This window comes from Penicillium soppii, assembly GCF_028829465.1.
Source record: "Penicillium soppii strain IBT 18220 chromosome Unknown utg000010l, whole genome shotgun sequence".
NCBI classification, from domain to species: domain Eukaryota; kingdom Fungi; phylum Ascomycota; class Eurotiomycetes; order Eurotiales; family Aspergillaceae; genus Penicillium; species Penicillium soppii.
In genome coordinates, this window is record NW_026643240.1 from 2,682,007 (window position 1) to 2,699,905 (window position 17,899).

Consider the following 17,899-nt stretch of genomic DNA (forward strand, 5'->3'; position numbering starts at 1 on the left):
CAATCTTGAAACCTAAATTAGGATTGCACCTTTTATATTGTTAGTATGTGATGATATGTGATGTGCGACGATACCTATGTGATGTTGCGAATCAATTGGTTCGTTCTCCAACTATTCGACCCTGCATCCCTGTTCCAGAACGGGCGCATATATATATAGATCTTGGCCAGTTATATTATTTGATACTCAAAGAAAACACTCTATTTCCCCTTACCAAGAACAACACTGCTTGGAAAAGAGCTGAAATGGTATATCTAATCACGCAATCTCCTACCAAATCAAATCAACTGTCGGACAGAGAACTAAATTCTACAAAAAGTGAGGGGTTTGTCCATAAATAGCATGCGGGGGAACTTTTGATCTCACGTTCCGTCTAAGTAACATTATCTCATTGTATCTAACCTAAGATCGGGCTCATGAATCCTTTTCACCATGTCTAACCAACAAATACCCATCCTTGACCACATCGTCATTCTCGTTTCTCACAAAACCCTTCTCGGAATCTCCAAATATATTGAGGGTCAATTTGTCCTAGCACCAGGAGGAAACCACGCCGACGGACTCACCACGAACAAGTTGATTCTCCTCTCAGATGGCGTTTACCTTGAATTTATTGCCTTCTTCGACGACATCGACCCTGAAAGGCGCCGCAATCATCGCTGGGGGAATGAGAAAGAAGACACCATCATTGACTGGGCTTTCACTTTACGATCTGAAAGCGATTTCGCCGCCGTCCAACAGCGATTTCATGGAGCAGAGACCGACGTTTCCTATACAGACCCTATTGCTGGAGCTCGCACCAAACCAGACGGCACCGTGTTGAAATGGGCGGTTTGCGTGCCCAAAGATGGGCAAGGAAAGAACCTTCCAGGATCATTACCATTTTGGTGTCTGGACAGAACACCTCGCACAAACCGTGTCCCTTATGAGGTTGAGCCAAATCTCACTCAACATCCGAATGGCGTGCAAGGCATTTCCTCTGTGTCGGTGCATGTCCCTGATGGACAGATTGTGAATTTCAAGGGAGCGTATGATGCTATTTTCAACGGACCCTGGAACTATGAAGTCCCTTCCAGCTCGACGGCTGGAGAACATGGAATTTCCCTTTCTGGGGGAGATGCGTCTGTTCGGCTGGTGTTTAATGGTGTGAAGCCAGGCACGGTTGAGCTCTTCCCAGGGCTGGTCTTTGATATTGAGATATTGAACTCTTCATAATCAAGCTAATGGGGTCAATCATCGACTATGAGTATTTTTGGCACTCCACGAGTCGGCTTGGTACACTTTTCATGGTAGCCTATTCTTTGATAACCACGGTTACTGCAATATATATATTGCATTGCGTGTGCTTAATCTGTTCAACGGGAGCATCGAATTGAGACGGGACATCTCGTTTGTCAGTAAAAGATAGTAAAAGTCCACAACTGTAGATTGTAGGCGTGGTAAAAAGAAAGATGTTTTGGTCATTAGACATGATTATGTGCTCGAAATACCCGAGGCAGATCGGTAGAAAATAGAAATATGTAACAAGAATAGAATGCAGACAGAAGTTATTGTTTATGGGTGTCAGTGGGAGGGTTAACGATATTTCGTATCGCTGGAGAGAATGAGTATTGGTCGTCAAAGTAGTCTAGCTCACTTCCGTCACCACTATAGCCGATTATGTCGCGGTTATCATCAATGATGCGGCCATACTCAAGCAGAAGAAGGTAAAGATAGATATCCAGATCTTCGTTTCGCAATGCATGATGCGCCCACTCTCGACTCTGAGCTGCTATCACCTCCGCCTCAAAGTCGTGGCTTTGAATGTATGGTTCGCTAATTGAAAACGCATCTTGGGACGACGTCTTGGGGTCCAGGCCGATGAAGTACGTCATTAGAGAGTACAGGTCATCGTAGCGATTATCCATGGGTACAAAGTGGCGCCAGGCAAAGAGGCGCGAGTCATGCCATTCTCGGAAAATGGTCGCTTTGATACCCAGCGACTTGCTGAGTTGGAAAGCGCGCCACCGGCCAGAGAAACTGTGGCCATCGATGTCGATGAGGTATTTGGATTTGAATTGCTCGCTGAATGGTTTTGCCATTTTGTAAGTCCAGACATCATCGTAGAAAGAGCAGTTTGGAATACAGCCGAATGCTTCGGTAAAGCCAATATCGAAGTTGTCTGAGGCGAATTTGCTTGGGTAGAAATCGGTGTATTCCTGGTATTGATTCATGCTCGTTTCAGAAAGAATCTGAACAGTCTGTGAGGCCATCTCGGTGCTATTAGCCAGCTGCACAAAGCGCTGACGATGCATTTGCTGCCAGTTGTCTGCGAGCTGAACACCACCGGAGGTCACGCCGCGCCAGAGAAGATTGTCCCCTTTGTCTTCCCACTCGTAGTCATGACGTGCGTTGTATGTGTAGCGCTTGTCGTTCATAAAATACATGTTCGCAGGGAACAGGATATCGTTGTTCACGCTCACTTTGCATTCGCTGAAGACAGGAATCAGTTTCCTTGTGATGACGTTACTGGAAGCCGAAAACAAAAACCCGTGGTTCTTCCCGAGAACGGGGCCGACGGTACATAGATCGGATGAAGCGGTAAAGTTAGTCACAAATCCACCCAATGCTGATTTGTATAACTTATTTGCTTCCTCGACTGTGATGTTGTGGTTGCGAGCCGGAGAGTCTGGAGGGCAAGAGTCTTGGGCAGAGTCCATGTAGAGCTGGCCTGCAACAGAAAACCAAGATGGATCCACACCCTCGATGTCGGAAGCCTTTTTGTTCAGATACTTCATGTCCGGGGTGAATCGATCTTGCGCATCTTTCGGCAGGCCTCTGGTGCGTGATTCGATGCGGAGGTATTCTTGGGTGTCTTCCCATGATAGCATCACTCGCGGCTGATCATGAATGTTGAGTGCTATGTCCATATCTGGGAGATACCGCGCAATTCGTTTAACAGATTTCCGGAACGTCTCTATCCTCCATCCCTCCTCGCTGGAGTAAACCACCTTGTTGTTGCGAATTTGGACGCCCATAATTCCATCGCTGTGTTGTAGCTTGGCCGCCATCTGCCGAATTTCTGCTGGAGGAACTCCCCAGAATGGTCTCAAGTCGCCAGTTATTTGCTGAAAGTCGTCCATATTGTGCGCATTTCTTTTGCGGGCGAACATGTACCACTCTTTGAAACCGGGAGGTGGGTGTCTTCCATAAGTCTCACGATATTTGGTAACAGTTTGGCGAAAACTCGTTGAGCGATCATTTTCGTATGCCTGCCACTGGCGATCCGCTTCCTTCATCAAATTGGCGATCGGGTGCTCATCGTGCGCATAATGCCCGAACACGGGTTTTGTTTTTGCGGTGAACAACCCGAAGGTCGGAAGTGGGATCACGGTACTGTCGACAGCTTGGGTGAGGAAGAGAAGATTGATGAAGCATATTGAGGTAACTGCGAAGGCCAAAACTAGATAGAATCGTCTGCGATACCGCGTGAACCGGCCCAGCATTCCTAGATAAGGTTCCCAGGCCGCAGCTGGGTTCTGTATGAATCTCACGATCCCTGTTCAGCCTGAAGATACAGGATCCAAAATGTAAAAGCTATAATAGCAGCATGGTTGCAAATGGGTGACAGAGTACGGTGGAGTTGAGAAATCCAAAAAAACGTTGGCCCCTAATCTTCACACGCCAAAGACGCCAAGGATTCTAAAACCCAAGCGCCTTAATAAAGTTCTATTTAGGCTAACCATTGCTTAAAGTGAGACTACAATGAGCGATCCATGTCATAAAATATAATAAAGCTATGTGAAAACTCATTTCTAAAGTGCTATAATATTGTATTGTACTCCGTAGAAGTATATCTGAATATCAAATCTCCTTAAAAGGGAGGTCCAGGGGAAGATCAGGAATCCTCGTGGGCCAAGGAACGTGCCAATCAGCCTTCGGTTCCAATACCCAGTTCCTACGCGAACAATCAGAATATCTCGGGGTCATTCATAACAGGTGTCAATCTACTAGTTGAAAACTGTATATTGAAGGGAATGGTGGACTTGATATCCAATTCCTCAATTTGACAACATCTGAATCTTTGAAGACATTGAAACCAGAGCTCAAAGTGAAGTAAACAATGCAAACAATAGTAACACAGCAAACAATGCAAAGTCTACACATTGAGTTTTTTAGATGCTGGAAATGCTGACACATTGTTGTATTATATAAGCTTTGAAGCCTCAGGCCAAATTTCGAGGCCGCAGCTACCCTTAGATATCAATGTCCAAAAACTACATTCTTCTTTTCTGCAATACCTTGATACAAATGACGTGACAACCCTCCTTTTGGGTGATTGTCTCACTCGAAAATGACCCTCAAACGCAATCGTGCTGCTCTCGAAGCCGATTTTCAAGCACAGCAATCGCCATATGCTTTCTTCGGAACCCCACTGCCACCACTCGATGATAGTGTTCGTGATGACGGCTCATTCGTTCCCATCTGGCAGCAGGATGTGAGGGATGAAAAAGGCAGGAAGCGTCTCCATGGCGCTTTTACGGGTGGATTCAGCGCGGGGTGAGTGGCTCATGGACTTCGCAAGAACAAACACTGATGTCTTCTAGGTACTTCAATTCCGTCGGCTCAAAGGAAGGATGGACACCCGCGACCTTTGTCTCATCTCGCCAGAACCGCGCTAAAAAAGCAGAGCAACAGCGGCCCGAAGATTACATGGACGAGGACGACTTGCGAGAACAAGAAGAATCAAGACAAATAAAGACTGCGAATGAGTTCGCAGGCTTTGGGTCTACTGATAAAGATGCAACTCGGAGGGCAGGACTTATGGACATACTGAAAACTGGAGGAGAAACCATGGGAGTAAAACTTCTAAAAAAGATGGGTTGGCGCGAAGGCCAAGGCATCGGGCCTAAAGTGCGGCGCGCAGCCAATTTAGATGAGAGCTCTGCTCCCAATACTGATGAGGAGACATACCTGTTTGCGCCTGAAAACCCACCCATGGTCGCGTTCATTCGCAAGACTGACCGCAAAGGTCTTGGCTTTGAGGCTGAAGCGCGTTTGGAGTCTCACGTTCCCACAGGAGCAAATACCAAAGCCGAAGAAGCAGATTCATTCTTTGGGGGGCGTCTAGCCATCCAAGGAAAATCACAGCCGTCGAAACCAAAAGACTCACGGCGGGGAGGATTTGGAGTTGGCCCTCTCAACGACACGGGGTCGGACGACGAAGATCCCTATTCTTTGGGACCGCAAATTTCATACAACAAAACGATCGGAGGAGATAAGAAGAAAAAGAAGAAGGGCAAAACAGATGAGGGGAAACCAACAATCGCCTCATCTAATCCCCTCTTAAACTCAAAGCCTGTATTCATATCGAAGAAGTTAGCAGCTTCGAGGGGGGCTGGAGGCTTCAGAAAATGCCGTGATGGGCGTCTTCCGCTGGACGGGTTCGTTCTTGCCGATGGCATCTCGGGTCTGTCAATCTCTGGGAAGAAATATGACCCTCCCGTAATACCCGATGACTGGAAATCTGCCAAGGAGGTCTCTTCAGACAAGCGTGACCAATCGAACTACGTCTCAATAGCCGACGCTGCCAAAGCCTCGTCGCTGGATCCTACATCTAGAGCAGCACTCTTGGGTGAGGCTCAATTGCCTGGAAAATCCATCTTTGATTGGATGACACCTGAAGCACGAGAAAAAATTGCCAAACTTACCGGCAACAGCAACCTACCTCCGGCCATGGGAGAAAAGGCACCCAAAGGATACGAACTTCCTGAATCACACAGACGGAAAGACCTCTGGGACCTTGTACCGAAAGTCGACAAGCAGATTGCCGCCCAGGCCCTAGCTCGGGCCGTTAGTGGGTGGATGCCCTATCAAGAGGACGAGAAGAAACGTGCTCGCTACCGAGTCTTCCTTGAAGTTAGTGCCGGGTCTCGCGACACCCTCCCTGAAAGGGTGGATGGGTCCAGCACAGACGAATGGATAACAGAGATGCAAGAGTTTTGTCGAGCTGCAGAGGTATTCAAACCTATTTCCGGTTTAATGGCATCCCGATTTACCTCAGCATCGACCGCCCCCAAAGCCGCCTCAGATGCCCCCGACTCTACAGACTCTGTCCTCAATAAGCCTACAGAGAAACCAGAGGATCCTGCGGTCGCAGCTGCTAAGATTGGAATGTTCGGCCACATGACCCGAAGCACAATCGACTTTTACCCATCTCGACTATTATGCAAGCGCTTTAATGTGAAGCCACCTTCGAATGTGCAATCAGATCCTAGCGAAAAATCCGGGGCCGCTTCTTCCGGTCCAGCCACGCGCTTCCAGTCCAGCGGATTCCAGGCTGATTCCGGTTCTAAACAATTGGTGTCGCAAGATATAATGAACCAGCTTCTTATCGATTCGCTGGGCTATCTGCCTGACGCAGATGGGTCTAAACCATCTACCGGTGGCCAGCCCGTGAATGTGGCGCCACCAGTAATTGAACCAGAACGCAATGAAGCCCTGGAGGCAGAGCGGCCTGGCGATGCTGTTTTCAAAGCTATCTTTGGCGAATAAACCCTGATGTGTACATATGAGGTCATTACCACTATCCAATGATAATCTTATGAGAATGTATTTAGCTAAATATGTATGCTCTTTTCGTCATAAGCCTGTACGAATCAAGCAAAAATGCTCTGTAGATCGTTGTGTGACTGTTTCAAGTACTCCAACCAGCGACAAGATTAAGATCGATAGGCTTGATGTTTCCGAACTGGTGGAATGTACCCTCTTTTTCCTTCTCTCTCTCTATAATTCTTTCTTCTATTTTCTAGTTTACTTTTGTTTCTTCTCAAATTCTCCTTACATCTTTCGTTGTTTTTCGTCGCCTTCTTCAATCTACAGTTTGTCGAAGTAGGTCTGTGCTCAGCCTTAAAGGGACCCATTGAGCGGAGTCCAGATCGTCACTGCTCCACGCAATCGCAATCGCCCCTCTTACAACTTCCCCCCTCATATGGAGGTCTTTGGACGCAAGCAAGATGGTAAATATGACTACCCCAAATCCCAGCACCTATACAACAGCCTCAATAAGATAGGCCTGTATTACTTGGCATAAACTGTCGAGTATCACACGACCGCCCAGCCTCTCATTACCATAACTAACACCCTCACCAGGGCTGCTGCGCCTCTCTACTGTCGCGTAACGACGACGACCAAACCCCCTACCCGCACTCATCCTCGAATTACCCCAGCGCCGGCCATGCCGATACCTCGCAAGGGCGACGCCGAGCCCCGAACCTCCCTCTAAACCAGCACTACAACGAGCCGGTACGCAACCATGTTTGGACCAGCAAGCGGCGGACCTGGACGCGCTCTCAGATAGACCGCGAGCGAGCGGAATTCTTCGAAACGCGCGTAACCGGCCGAGCAGAGATCTGGGCCGCGGTCTCGACCGCCATTTCACTAATGCGCAGTGGCGACTTGGTCACTGCGCAAGGCATCATTGATGCGGCGGGGATTACGGTCCCCACTGGTGACCTTTGTGAAGGATGTTACGATGAACAGGGCGTGCTTTACCGCCTTCCGCAGTGTATTGTTAGTGATCCAGATAATATGGCTGTTTCTTCCCATTCCCTAGATGTGGAAGGGGGTCGTGTTGACGAGGACCTGGATCATGAGGCGCTTTCCGATGGTAAGCTTGCCCCGGATGATGCTTCCGGGGATGAGTTGATATCTCAGGATATTGAGCGCCGTCGTGATGAGAAGGGGAAGACTAGTGAGCGGGATTTGATCCGCGTACTGGCTCGGCTGAGTGAAGGTGGTGGGCCAGATATCTTGATCTCTATGAACAAGGGTCAGACTGTGGGCTTTTTGGCCAGGAAGGTACATCAGGAGGCTAATGTTCGTTCTCATCCATGATTTTGTTTGTCACAATTTTCATCGTCACTTGATACTAACGTTTGATGTTTAGCTTGACGCTGATAGGCGCGTTCGAATCGCCTACCTCGGTCATTTCTTGAATGAGAGAGAGCCCCTGATTGAGCAGAAGTGGCAAGCTGGACATGTTGTCAATGCTTTGGTCGTTGCACCTGTTGGTGGTCTAGGCTTCAGACCTCGATCGTAGTGGCACTCGTCCTACGAAGCTCTTCCTTCAGGTGCCTTCGATTGCACGTGGCCACTATCTTTATTTCTCTCTGGCTCACTCTACCCTCTTGCTTTGGGGCTTCTGCATTCTGGCGTTCCTCATCTGATCTTTTTTGCATAATACCCCGAGTCTTTCTTACTCCTAGCTTGGTCTCATTCTGGGAGGCTTCATTCACTTCTTCCTGTTCTTTTTCTCTTGCCTCGAACCCAATATAATCACATTGCTTCGACCCATTCCATTTCCTTCGATGATCTATGTGACCTACCCTTGATGACCACGCAACTATCCCATTCTTGTTGATCTTTGTCTTTACGCTAGCCTCAGACGGCTCAATCCATGATACTGTTCAGCAGCTCAACCAATCTATAATTCCTCTCATTCTGAAAAACACAACTCGGTCTCCGTTCCAAGGTTGTTCAAGTATATCACACAAGATGATCAAACTAGCCTACCATTATCTGCTTCCTTGCCCTTGGGTGTCTGCCCAGATCGCCGCTTGAAGACACGGCAAAGGAAGGAAGCACCTTGCCCAATTCCTCTCACCAATGAGGTGGGGTTGTAGTGCTTCACGCGGAACATATAGTAAAGCAGCACAGTACCAGCCACATTGAACCCAATATATGCCCATCCGAGGCCGAAGTTGCGCCAGCGTTCACTGTAAACTGTTTTGCCCCCCCAAATTAGCCGAAATCATCACAGAGGGCTGCAACACTTACATATGTTACTTGAAGACAAATACTGATCCGCATTCTGCAGTTGACAATACTGACAGCCAATTGTAGCGGCGGGATTATACAATTGACCGCCAGCGGCCTTGACATATGGTTCAAGATATGCACCACATGTCAGTCCCGCAGGAGGATTTAGAACGCTGAGCTCGGCATCTGCGCAATGAATTCCTCGGCCATGTAGGCCAGTTGCAGTGATGCCTGCAATCAAATACGTCAGGGGCGAGACACGGTACATAAATATCCAGAATCCCGGCAGGGCAGAGGGTGGCTGCATAACGCCGTTGAAGGTTAGGGTCATGATAAACATAAGTGTAGCGATTGTTCCGCCCGTTTCGGCGTCTGGTAGGGATGATATCACCAGTGATGCAAAGGTGGATGTGAAAATGTAGAACTGCACCACAAATAGCAGCATTAGTCCTTGTCGGTGGGAGGCTTGTTCTGAACCATAGATTGGGTAGTAGTAGCACGCCCAACTGATCACGCCAACGAAAACTTGATAGGGAATTTCGACCAGCACGTTTGCTATGAGGAAAGCGCCCCACGAGTAGGCTTTCGAGGGTCGTTCACGGACCTCATAGAGGGAGCGTTGAACCACAAATTTGGGCATGATTCTGGTAGGCGGGAGGTTAGTATGCGTGTTGGGGAAGTATTAGATCCATTTACTTACTGTTGCACCAGGGTCGAGAAGATCGAGGTTAGCATGAACGCGCTGAACAAGACGTCTTGAAACCCTTGTAAAGAGCTGTCAGGCTTGAAGAATGTGAATCCAATGAAGAGAGAGGACATAGTCCCCAGCATGATCTTTGCCCATACATAGGATGGCTCACGCCAGAAACCCTGGAAAGATCGATGGGTTACATGCCACAGCTGTGAAGTGAATGGCATTGCATATTCACCCTTCTGAGATTGCTCATCTTCGCTGGCACTTGCAGAAGCTCGCTCGTCGTGAATACGGACAATTTCAGCTTGGACACATTTGGCTTGTTCGCTCTGATTCCACACTTGCGGCCAATCCTGCGTTGACTTTCCAGACGCACCCGCTCCAATAATTTCTAGCATATACTCTGCGGGCTAGCGATTTGTTAGTATGGTTTCTTCAAACGCCGTTAGAGTAAGTCTTACATTTTCTGATGAGTCACAGGGCCTAGCCCCGTTGCTCTCAAAGTAATCCAATAACACCCGGGATTGGTCTCCAATGTCACCGAAATAGACCGTCCTTCCACCTTTAGCGAGGAAAAGCAGACGATCAAACTGCTGGAAAAGCAGTGCACTCGGCTGGTGAATGGTGGACAAAACTGCTTGCCCATGCTCGGCGAGCTTCCGTAAGAAAGCACAAATCGCCCATGAGCTTTGCGAATCCAAGCCACTGGTAGGCTCATCGAGAAAAATGAGCAGAGCGGGCTTTGCGGCGAGTTCGACGCCAATAGTCAAGAGTTTTCTTTGCTCCACATTCAACCCTTCTCCTGGTGTTCCAACAATGGCATCTGCGAAGTCCTGCATACCAAGCATCTCAATCACCTCCTCCACGTACTTGTATTTCTCTTTCTTGGGGATGGTCTTTGCCTGGCGCAACATGGCACTGAACCGAAGTGCTTCCCTAACAGTTGTAGTAGGAAGATGCAAATCTTGTTGCTGAACATAACCTGTTTTCCTCTGGAAACTGGTGTCGAGTGGTTTCCCATTGACAAGCATATCACCTGTAACGACTCCAATAGAAACTCGTTTGGCCAAGACATCAAGTAATGTTGTTTTTCCTGCGCCGGATACACCCATCAATGCTGTTAGGGTGCCGGGCTTGACCCAGCCAGAGACATTGTCGAGAAGGCGACGCTCGCCGCCTTTGACTGGAATATCATAGCAAACATTTCGCCAGGTGAAGATATCGTGTTGCGCGGTAATTGCTGAAATATCTTTATTGTCTTCTGACTTCTTCTGCGTTTGACTGACCTCTGCCGAGCTAGTGCTTCCCTCGCCATTTTTGAGATGGCGTAGATGTGCTGGAACATGGCCACGGCGGAAGACCAGGAATTCAGCCTTAGAAGAAGTAGACGAATTAAGCTCTGAAGCAAGTAGGTAGATTGCCATAAAAAAGAGCCAAAATCCAATCAAGATTCCCAGATTCCGCCATTCGTGCGCATAACTATATGTGTACTGTGAGTGGATGTAGGCGTCGCCAGACACAGTTCTTTCTCCTGCCACAGCGCCTCGTACAGCGCAGATAAAAGAATCTCCAGTAAGACTGGGGTAGGCAGGAATGAATCGCGAGCATTCAAAGCGACGGCCATGGAACTCATTTGCAACCAATGCTTCGAACGTGTAGAAGACCGGATTGATCCATCGGATCCAACTAAACCATGGGATATTGCTCATTTCTGGTACCGTGATCACAAACCCGGTGTAAATGACGATGGCTAGAACCATGACTCCAGCCATTGACATAGCCTGTGAAAGGGTTTTCGTGGATGCAGCTAGAGTCCGAAAGACACCTGACATTGCGAGTGTGCTCAAGAAGGTGAATAGAAAGAAGATGAAGAATTGTGAAGGCTCGTATCGCTGTCGAATCTGTTAGGATCCTGTCGTGAGAGGCGGTGATCAGACTTACCAATGCAGCCAAGAAGTAAAAGATGATATTAAACACTACAGCAGACACAAATTTGACCGGTATATCAGCAACTATGCCTCCAAGTGATTCCGTAAATGGATGGACGAAAGCATAGGATGCTTGCTTTTCAATGATAGGGCGCTGATCATAGAGAGAATTTATCTCCGTGATGCTGATTAGGGCATTCATTCTGACAACGAAGTTATTAGAGCAATCGTCCCCCCTGTGGGAAAAAGTACTTACAAAACCGAGAAGAAAAGCGCTGCACCTTTACTTTGAAAGCCTGCAGAAGCTTGGGGTGTCCTATAAGAGGAGTAAGCAACTGCCCGTTGGAAGGTTCAGGGAAGGCCTTACCCGAAATAGATTGACCCAATAATCAAAGACATGACTATGCGCCCAATCACAGTTGTCAACGTCGAGGGTTTATCATTCCAAATCCTGTGAAAGAATAACGTTAATTGTGTTCAGAGTAGAGGGAAGAAGTCACAAACCGTTGATAAGCTCTTTTCGTGCAAAGCTTTACCTGCATAGGAATTGAAATGACATATGGGCTTTTGGGTCGAACATGCTTTGCCTGTCGCAGTCGCTTTGTCGCATTGAAGTCCTTGCCAGCAGGTCCTCCAAGCGGATACTCCGTCCTGTATTCAGCAATCTCTTTTTGGAGGGCGACATGATGGGAGCTACTCTTCCAATACTTCTCGAAGTCTTCAGGCGTGCGAGGAACTTTGTTCTCCATGCCATCACGGGCCTTGCGCTCCTGGGGATTGGTGACGGAGGTCAGGAAGTCACCGACTGTTTGGCGTAGTGGGCACTCCCAGCCCATTTCCACGAAGTAATCTTTGGCTTGATCGCACGGGCCGAAGAAAATTTGTCGGCCTTCGTACAAGACGACGACCTTGTTAAAAATGTCGTATATTGCCTGAGACGCTTGGTAGATTGCAACCGCATGGCAGCTGCCGATCAAGTCTGCGGACACTTTCAGGGATTTGGCAAACTCCAGAGCACTGGCGGAATCTAATCCTCGAGTGCTGTTGTCCCATGCACCCACTGGAGCACCAGATACTATATCAATATCAGTATGGGTGTAGGGAACTACTCATAGTTCGGTCAACTTACGTGCCATCTCTGCAATACTAATTCTAAATGTTAGCACTAGAAGCGAACACTGTTGTAATTAGGGCTCCATACCTGACTCGCTTTCGCTCACCTCCAGATACGCCTCGAATATAGTCATCACCGACTGCATAAAGTGTGAGTTCTAATACTTAATTCTCCAGAAAATACAAACATACCTTTGGTGTTGTACGTGTGACTCAGTCCTAGTACCGCCATAGCCACTTGGGTGATATGCTTCGCATACCGCGCACGACTGATCCCATTCAGACGATGCTCAGGGGTCCTAGCTGCAGCCGCAAACTCCAGAGTCTGGCCCACAGTGAGATGAGGAAAATGTTTGTCAACTTCCTGGTTGTACAAAACCTCTCCCTTGAACTCTTTGTGCATTTTCTCCATCGGAATACCGTTATATTGGATGTCTGAGCCCTTTCCCAATTTCAGCCCATGTAGTTCACCGGAGAGAGTCTTGAGAAGAGTTGAACAACCACTTCCCGGCCTTCCCAGCACGATCAGCAGCTCGCCACTTTTTAACACACCATCGAAGCTGCGCAGGATCTGTTTCTGAGGCACGCGGCTCCCGCAAGAAATGTACTCTTGAGGTCGAAAGGGAGCCAATGCGATTGATCCCACATTATTCTGGTACTGTAGTGCAGATCCAGACCCAGAAATTTGGAGATTCTCCCAGACCACACCGGTCGACTTTCGCACAGGAACTCCTTCCTTGTCCATCAGCTCAAGCATCATGCGAGCCCATTTATAATGATCAAATTGATCAGAGGTTGGATCTAGAACCGAATCCCCTAGCTTGACATCTTCCAGGGTGTCTTTGCGTTCGACTTCAGTCATTCCTGATATGCCAGAATCCGTAGGACGGTGTCGAGGGAAATTCGAGGCAATGCGGGCCAGTTCAGCGCGTTCCTCTGGGCGAATAAAGTCAAAGACTATCCCATCACGCTTGTTCCTAGCAGGGTGAGTTTCTGTAGTTGGCTGGGCTGCATGTTCCTCGCTGTGGTTCGAGGAGCTAGCCTCTATGATATCCTCGTCCTCATCTTGATGGGCCATGGTGAATGAAATGTGTATTCGAGTAGACCCCTAGACTGAGTTGTTAAAGGTAAACAGCATGAAGGAAGATCAAATCCTGACCGAGGAACAATTTTAGCCACAAAAAAGTACCACATGCAACGTCAATCTGTGTGGCCCCATGGATAAAGTATGGAAGTTCACACAAGCAATTCCGTGGATTCCGTAAAAACCATCACGAACAATATGTTGCATTTTCGCCCTGAGCCAACAGTAACGTGTATATCTATGGGGTTTCTGCAATTCTATTAGGAAAATTTAGTAGTCATGATGTCAACGCCCAGCAATATCTCCACGTATTTGGACGGGTTCCATCGTTGTAGTCCGAAGACGCCGGATGTAGCAATCATACACTCACAAGTAAACAATCTGGTTCCTGGTGGATGTTTAATCTGCACATCGATCCAATATTAAAAGATGATACATCTCCATAATGCTCATTCCAACATGACAAAGAAATCATGATGTAGCGAAGTACTCCGTAACGAGCCCGCGATAAAGTACATCTGTAGGCCGTTGAATTTTGGCCAATCACAGCCCTCAATCTTGAGCCGGAGCTCTTTTTGGCAAACAGTGCAAACACTCTATCGCAAAGGAAAAAAAAAATAATTTATCGCAATCTTGGATCTTGATTCTAGCAGTTCGATAATTTCGAGCTCTTGACGGATTTCAATTTGACATACATCCGAGAGTGTTAATTCTATACTTTGACTGGGATAAAGATTTCGCCAATATCTCAGTACACAATCCCCAGCTACCGATCTCGACCAATTGTCGAGATTAACCCGTGATAATGGACGGTCAAAAGACTCCGTTTGTCAGGGAGCTCGGTTCGAGCGGTAAGATACTGTGCACAGGTCCATACAATTCCAATACTGATGAGTTTCTTCCTATCCAGACCGAAAAGTTCGTGACAAGGCGCTTGAGTCTCTAACGAAGTTCGTGCAATCGCGCAACGATCTGACCCTCGTGGACCTTCTCAAACTCTGGAAGGGCCTGTTTTTCTGTATGCAAGACCGCTATATCCTTCTCAATCAACTGCAGCAAATCTAACTTCCTTACCAGGTTTCTATCACTCCGACCGACCCCTCACACAACAAGCTCTCGCCCGCGCTCTCTCCTACTCTCTCGTCCCTTCCCTTCCTCAAGCAACCCTCCACCGCTTCCTGCGCGCCTTCTGGATCACCATCGGCCGTGATTACCACTCACTAGACCGCCTGCGCCTGGACAAGTACCTGATGCTCATCCGTTTCTATGTCGGCGTGGCATTTGAAATTCTTGTGAAGAACTCCTCAGCAAAGAGCGCCGACGGGAAAAAGCGCAAGCGCGAAGACGCGGCCAAAAAGAGTCGCGGCAAGAAGCAAAAGAAGCAGGCTGAGGCTGAGGCCGAGGCTGCTGAAGAGGAGAAGGACGATGCTGAAGACCTCGAAGCTAAATACCCCGATCTCGCGGCTTATATCTCTATTATCGAGGAGGGACCCTTGTGTCCGCTGAACTACGACGAAGACCAGGACAAGGAATCCGACGACCCGAATTACGTCCCCATGCCCCATGGACCTGATGGATTGCGCTACCATCTCATGGATATTTGGATTGATGAGCTGGAGAAGGTCCTCGAGTTTGAGGGGGGAGGTCGGCGAGGATGTGGAAACCCCGAAGCGGACGATCAAGGGCGATGTGCCTGTTGAACTTATCCTGCGGCCATTGGAGAAGCTGCGTACTGAGAGTCGCTACAAGCCTGTCCGGACGAGGGCCGCTGAGGCTTTGCAAGACGACCGACTGTTTGAGTGGGGCATTCGGACAAGACCGGTTGAGGAAGAAGATAGCGAGGAGGAATGGGGTGGATTTGACTAATTTTCCGGTTGAATGGAAGGGATTTGTATAAACAGATTGAAATCATTGCACAGCGTGCTAGCGATCACATCTATCATGAGTTCTAGATGGGAAAAATAATTCATTGCTAGATATACAAGAATAAAAGACCGGCCATAAAACGTATTGAAATGACTCTTTTCTGATTCCGGTCTACTGTGTATTCTGATCACAGAGCACCAATTGTCTAATACGACGGGTCAACGCGCCAAGTCTTTTTTGCTAGGGTATCATGGGTGGATGCAAAGATTGGGCAAATGGCTGGGCATATACAAAGGCAAAAAGTCAAAGGTCCAATACGGCGAGGTGGACATGGAACAAGTTCGTTTCGTTTTGGAGGCTGGTGGGAGCATAAGTTATCGGGGGCCTTCCGCCTCGTAGAGACGACCCGACTTGGTGAGTATTGTGCCCAAACCCTGATGGACCTCAGCTTGGAAGGCTTCAAAGGGCACCCGCTCGCCATCGATGCTGATGTATCCCTCCTTTTGGTGAGGAGTCAGGCGGAACGCAGACGCTTTACGAATATTGAGTTCAGGCATATCGAAGAAGCGACCACTGGGAATTTCGTTCATCATCGTGATTGCAGTGCCACGACTGACTTTTCCGTCAATAGTAACAACATCCAGGAGTCCATCGTTGGGCAACGTAGCAGGGAACATGTTTGTGTCCTTCGACATAATCGCCATGTTTCCTGCGTAGAAGTTGCCCATGGTTTCTCCTGGTATGACATCCCAGTCCCCGGGTACAGCGTCCGTTACTGTGCCATACTTGAGCTCAGGCAGACCAGGGGATTGAGCTGCGGCTTCTAATCGCTTGGCGTCGGCATCCAACTCATCGGGGCGTGTCAACCACGTGGCGTAGTGTTTTTTGATTGCTTCTTTGTCGCCAATAACCACCTTAACAGCAATATCACATGGCCATATGGTCTGCCGCATCAATCGGACTAGGAAGCCATATGTAAATCGCTGAGCGCCCATCCATCGAATGTTCTCAGTGGCCAAATCACACTCAGCGACGATGCCGAAAGATTGTGAGAGGAAAGACAGTGTGCGCGAGTCTTTTTGCGAGATCGAAACAAGATCAAGCGGTGTTCGCAGCCCTTTGACAACTGCTAGCGCCGCAATCGAGACACTGCCAGTTCCAAAAGCGTTCCAAGTGAGTCCATTTCCAGAACCGCAGGGGAGCAACGCAACAGCAGTTTGAGTCAGTGCTTTTCGAGCATCTGGTCGCTTGCCCAAGCCATTGAAGATCTCGTATGGTAACCCATCCCCCGAGCAACAAACGACTGTATCGTAGGCGTCAATATCAAGATTCTCTGCGATATCAATTGCATGTCCCTGGTGTGTAGTGGTTTCCACATCCACCTGGCACTTCGCCGCTGCGAAGATCGGTGCCGCGTATCTGTGGTACAAGCTTGTAGCCGTGCCTTTCCCACCAAAGGGGTTTATTAAGATCTTCAGGCGCTTGCCCCGAAGCGCCTTACCATAAGCCAGCTCAAGCAGTTTCTCAACCCATTTTTCGACGGCCTTCTTTTTCTTTTTCGACGATTGGGTATTGGACGGTCGTAACGGAAACATCGTCCTTGGCAATAGGATGTGCATAAGCAATGACGATATTCGAGGCTGTCACTTCGGCGCCGAGAATGTTATACAAAGAGATGGCATGGGTAGTTTCTGGTTCTAAGTGCGCACGGCTGGGTCAGTTCAATTGCATAATTGAGAGTAGTGCCCGCGATAAGCAGCCGGTGATCGCCAGAGGTCTAGTGCTCACTTACTAGACTTCAGCAACCCGCAGCAGCGACGATTTACTTTGCGGCTAGTGCGGTCATCTATCACGTAAGTTAGTGTTTGTTCACACGCTGGGGGTCCAGGGTTCATCAGGTCATACCGACTATGAGGAGCGAATCGGTGCCGAGGCTCAAAGAGACAAACTGGTCGAGAACCAACGTCATATCATGCGGGTCCTGTGCGGAGGAATCTGAGGAAGCCATATTCATTAATGATAAGAAATCAAAACATTATAGGTAAAAAACAAAAGGTAAAATAGAGGTCAAGTCTAGGTGTCTAGGTGTCCAGGTGATAAGCATGAACAATGAAATCGCATTTGCTGCAGGTTCGGAGGCCGCGGAGTTCCGGTGGACCCGGACATAAGGTCCCGAGGTTCCTGCATTGATGACAACGTTGCTTCTTCTGGGGCTTGGACAATGTTTTAGTGGCATACGCATTTGCCTAACCGGGCATCTAGGGATAGGATACTATGGATTGCCAATTGAAATGCTAATTTGAAAGATGAAAGCCATTGTTCTCTATCCACTACTCCCGATGAGACATCCATCTCATCTACACAATAAAAGAGACATAAGTAAACAAATTCGTCTCGAGAAATGAACATATGGGG

The 17,899-nt window shown here is 48.3% G+C and overlaps 7 protein-coding genes across 7 annotated transcripts; 4 read left to right on the forward strand and 3 right to left on the reverse strand.

Moving 5' to 3' along the window:
* Positions 1-432: 432 nt before the first annotated feature.
* On the forward strand, positions 433-1,215 carry N7529_011672 (VOC family protein; the record flags this gene model as incomplete). Its single annotated transcript, XM_057247198.1, has 1 exon — positions 433-1,215. One exon carries the CDS (start codon positions 433-435, stop codon positions 1,213-1,215), a length of 783 nt encoding a protein of 260 aa, XP_057092547.1.
* A 332-nt stretch (positions 1,216-1,547) lies between these two features.
* N7529_011673 (uncharacterized protein) lies at positions 1,548-3,485 on the reverse strand (the record flags this gene model as incomplete). Its single annotated transcript, XM_057247199.1, has 1 exon — positions 1,548-3,485. The coding sequence occupies one exon, from the start codon at positions 3,483-3,485 to the stop codon at positions 1,548-1,550; it is 1,938 nt and encodes a 645-aa protein (XP_057092548.1).
* Positions 3,486-4,333: 848 nt separating this feature from the next.
* N7529_011674 (uncharacterized protein) lies at positions 4,334-6,534 on the forward strand (the record flags this gene model as incomplete). The annotated part of the gene is made up of 2 exons (XM_057247200.1): positions 4,334-4,539; positions 4,587-6,534. 2 exons carry the CDS (start codon positions 4,334-4,336, stop codon positions 6,532-6,534), a joined length of 2,154 nt encoding a protein of 717 aa, XP_057092549.1.
* A 597-nt stretch (positions 6,535-7,131) lies between these two features.
* Positions 7,132-8,080, forward strand: N7529_011675 (uncharacterized protein; the record flags this gene model as incomplete). The annotated part of the gene is made up of 2 exons (XM_057247201.1): positions 7,132-7,857; positions 7,928-8,080. Coding segments are annotated over 2 exons (879 nt in total), but the record flags the coding sequence as incomplete, so codon positions are not given.
* Positions 8,081-8,539: 459 nt separating this feature from the next.
* N7529_011676 (uncharacterized protein) lies at positions 8,540-13,612 on the reverse strand (the record flags this gene model as incomplete). Its single annotated transcript, XM_057247202.1, has 11 exons — positions 8,540-8,763; positions 8,818-9,443; positions 9,500-9,903; positions 9,955-11,385; positions 11,435-11,624; positions 11,678-11,737; positions 11,789-11,872; positions 11,926-12,496; positions 12,551-12,567; positions 12,623-12,674; positions 12,727-13,612. The coding sequence occupies 11 exons, from the start codon at positions 13,610-13,612 to the stop codon at positions 8,540-8,542; spliced, it is 4,545 nt and encodes a 1,514-aa protein (XP_057092551.1).
* An 811-nt stretch (positions 13,613-14,423) lies between these two features.
* N7529_011677 (ribosomal RNA processing 1 family protein) lies at positions 14,424-15,484 on the forward strand (the record flags this gene model as incomplete). The annotated part of the gene is made up of 4 exons (XM_057247203.1): positions 14,424-14,469; positions 14,529-14,636; positions 14,696-15,240; positions 15,302-15,484. The coding sequence occupies 4 exons, from the start codon at positions 14,424-14,426 to the stop codon at positions 15,482-15,484; spliced, it is 882 nt and encodes a 293-aa protein (XP_057092552.1).
* Positions 15,485-15,858: 374 nt separating this feature from the next.
* On the reverse strand, positions 15,859-17,492 carry N7529_011678 (uncharacterized protein; the record flags this gene model as incomplete). The annotated part of the gene is given in 4 exon segments (XM_057247204.1): positions 15,859-17,037; positions 17,048-17,195; positions 17,273-17,330; positions 17,390-17,492. 4 exon segments carry the CDS (start codon positions 17,490-17,492, stop codon positions 15,859-15,861), a joined length of 1,488 nt encoding a protein of 495 aa, XP_057092553.1.
* Positions 17,493-17,899: the final 407 nt, after the last annotated feature.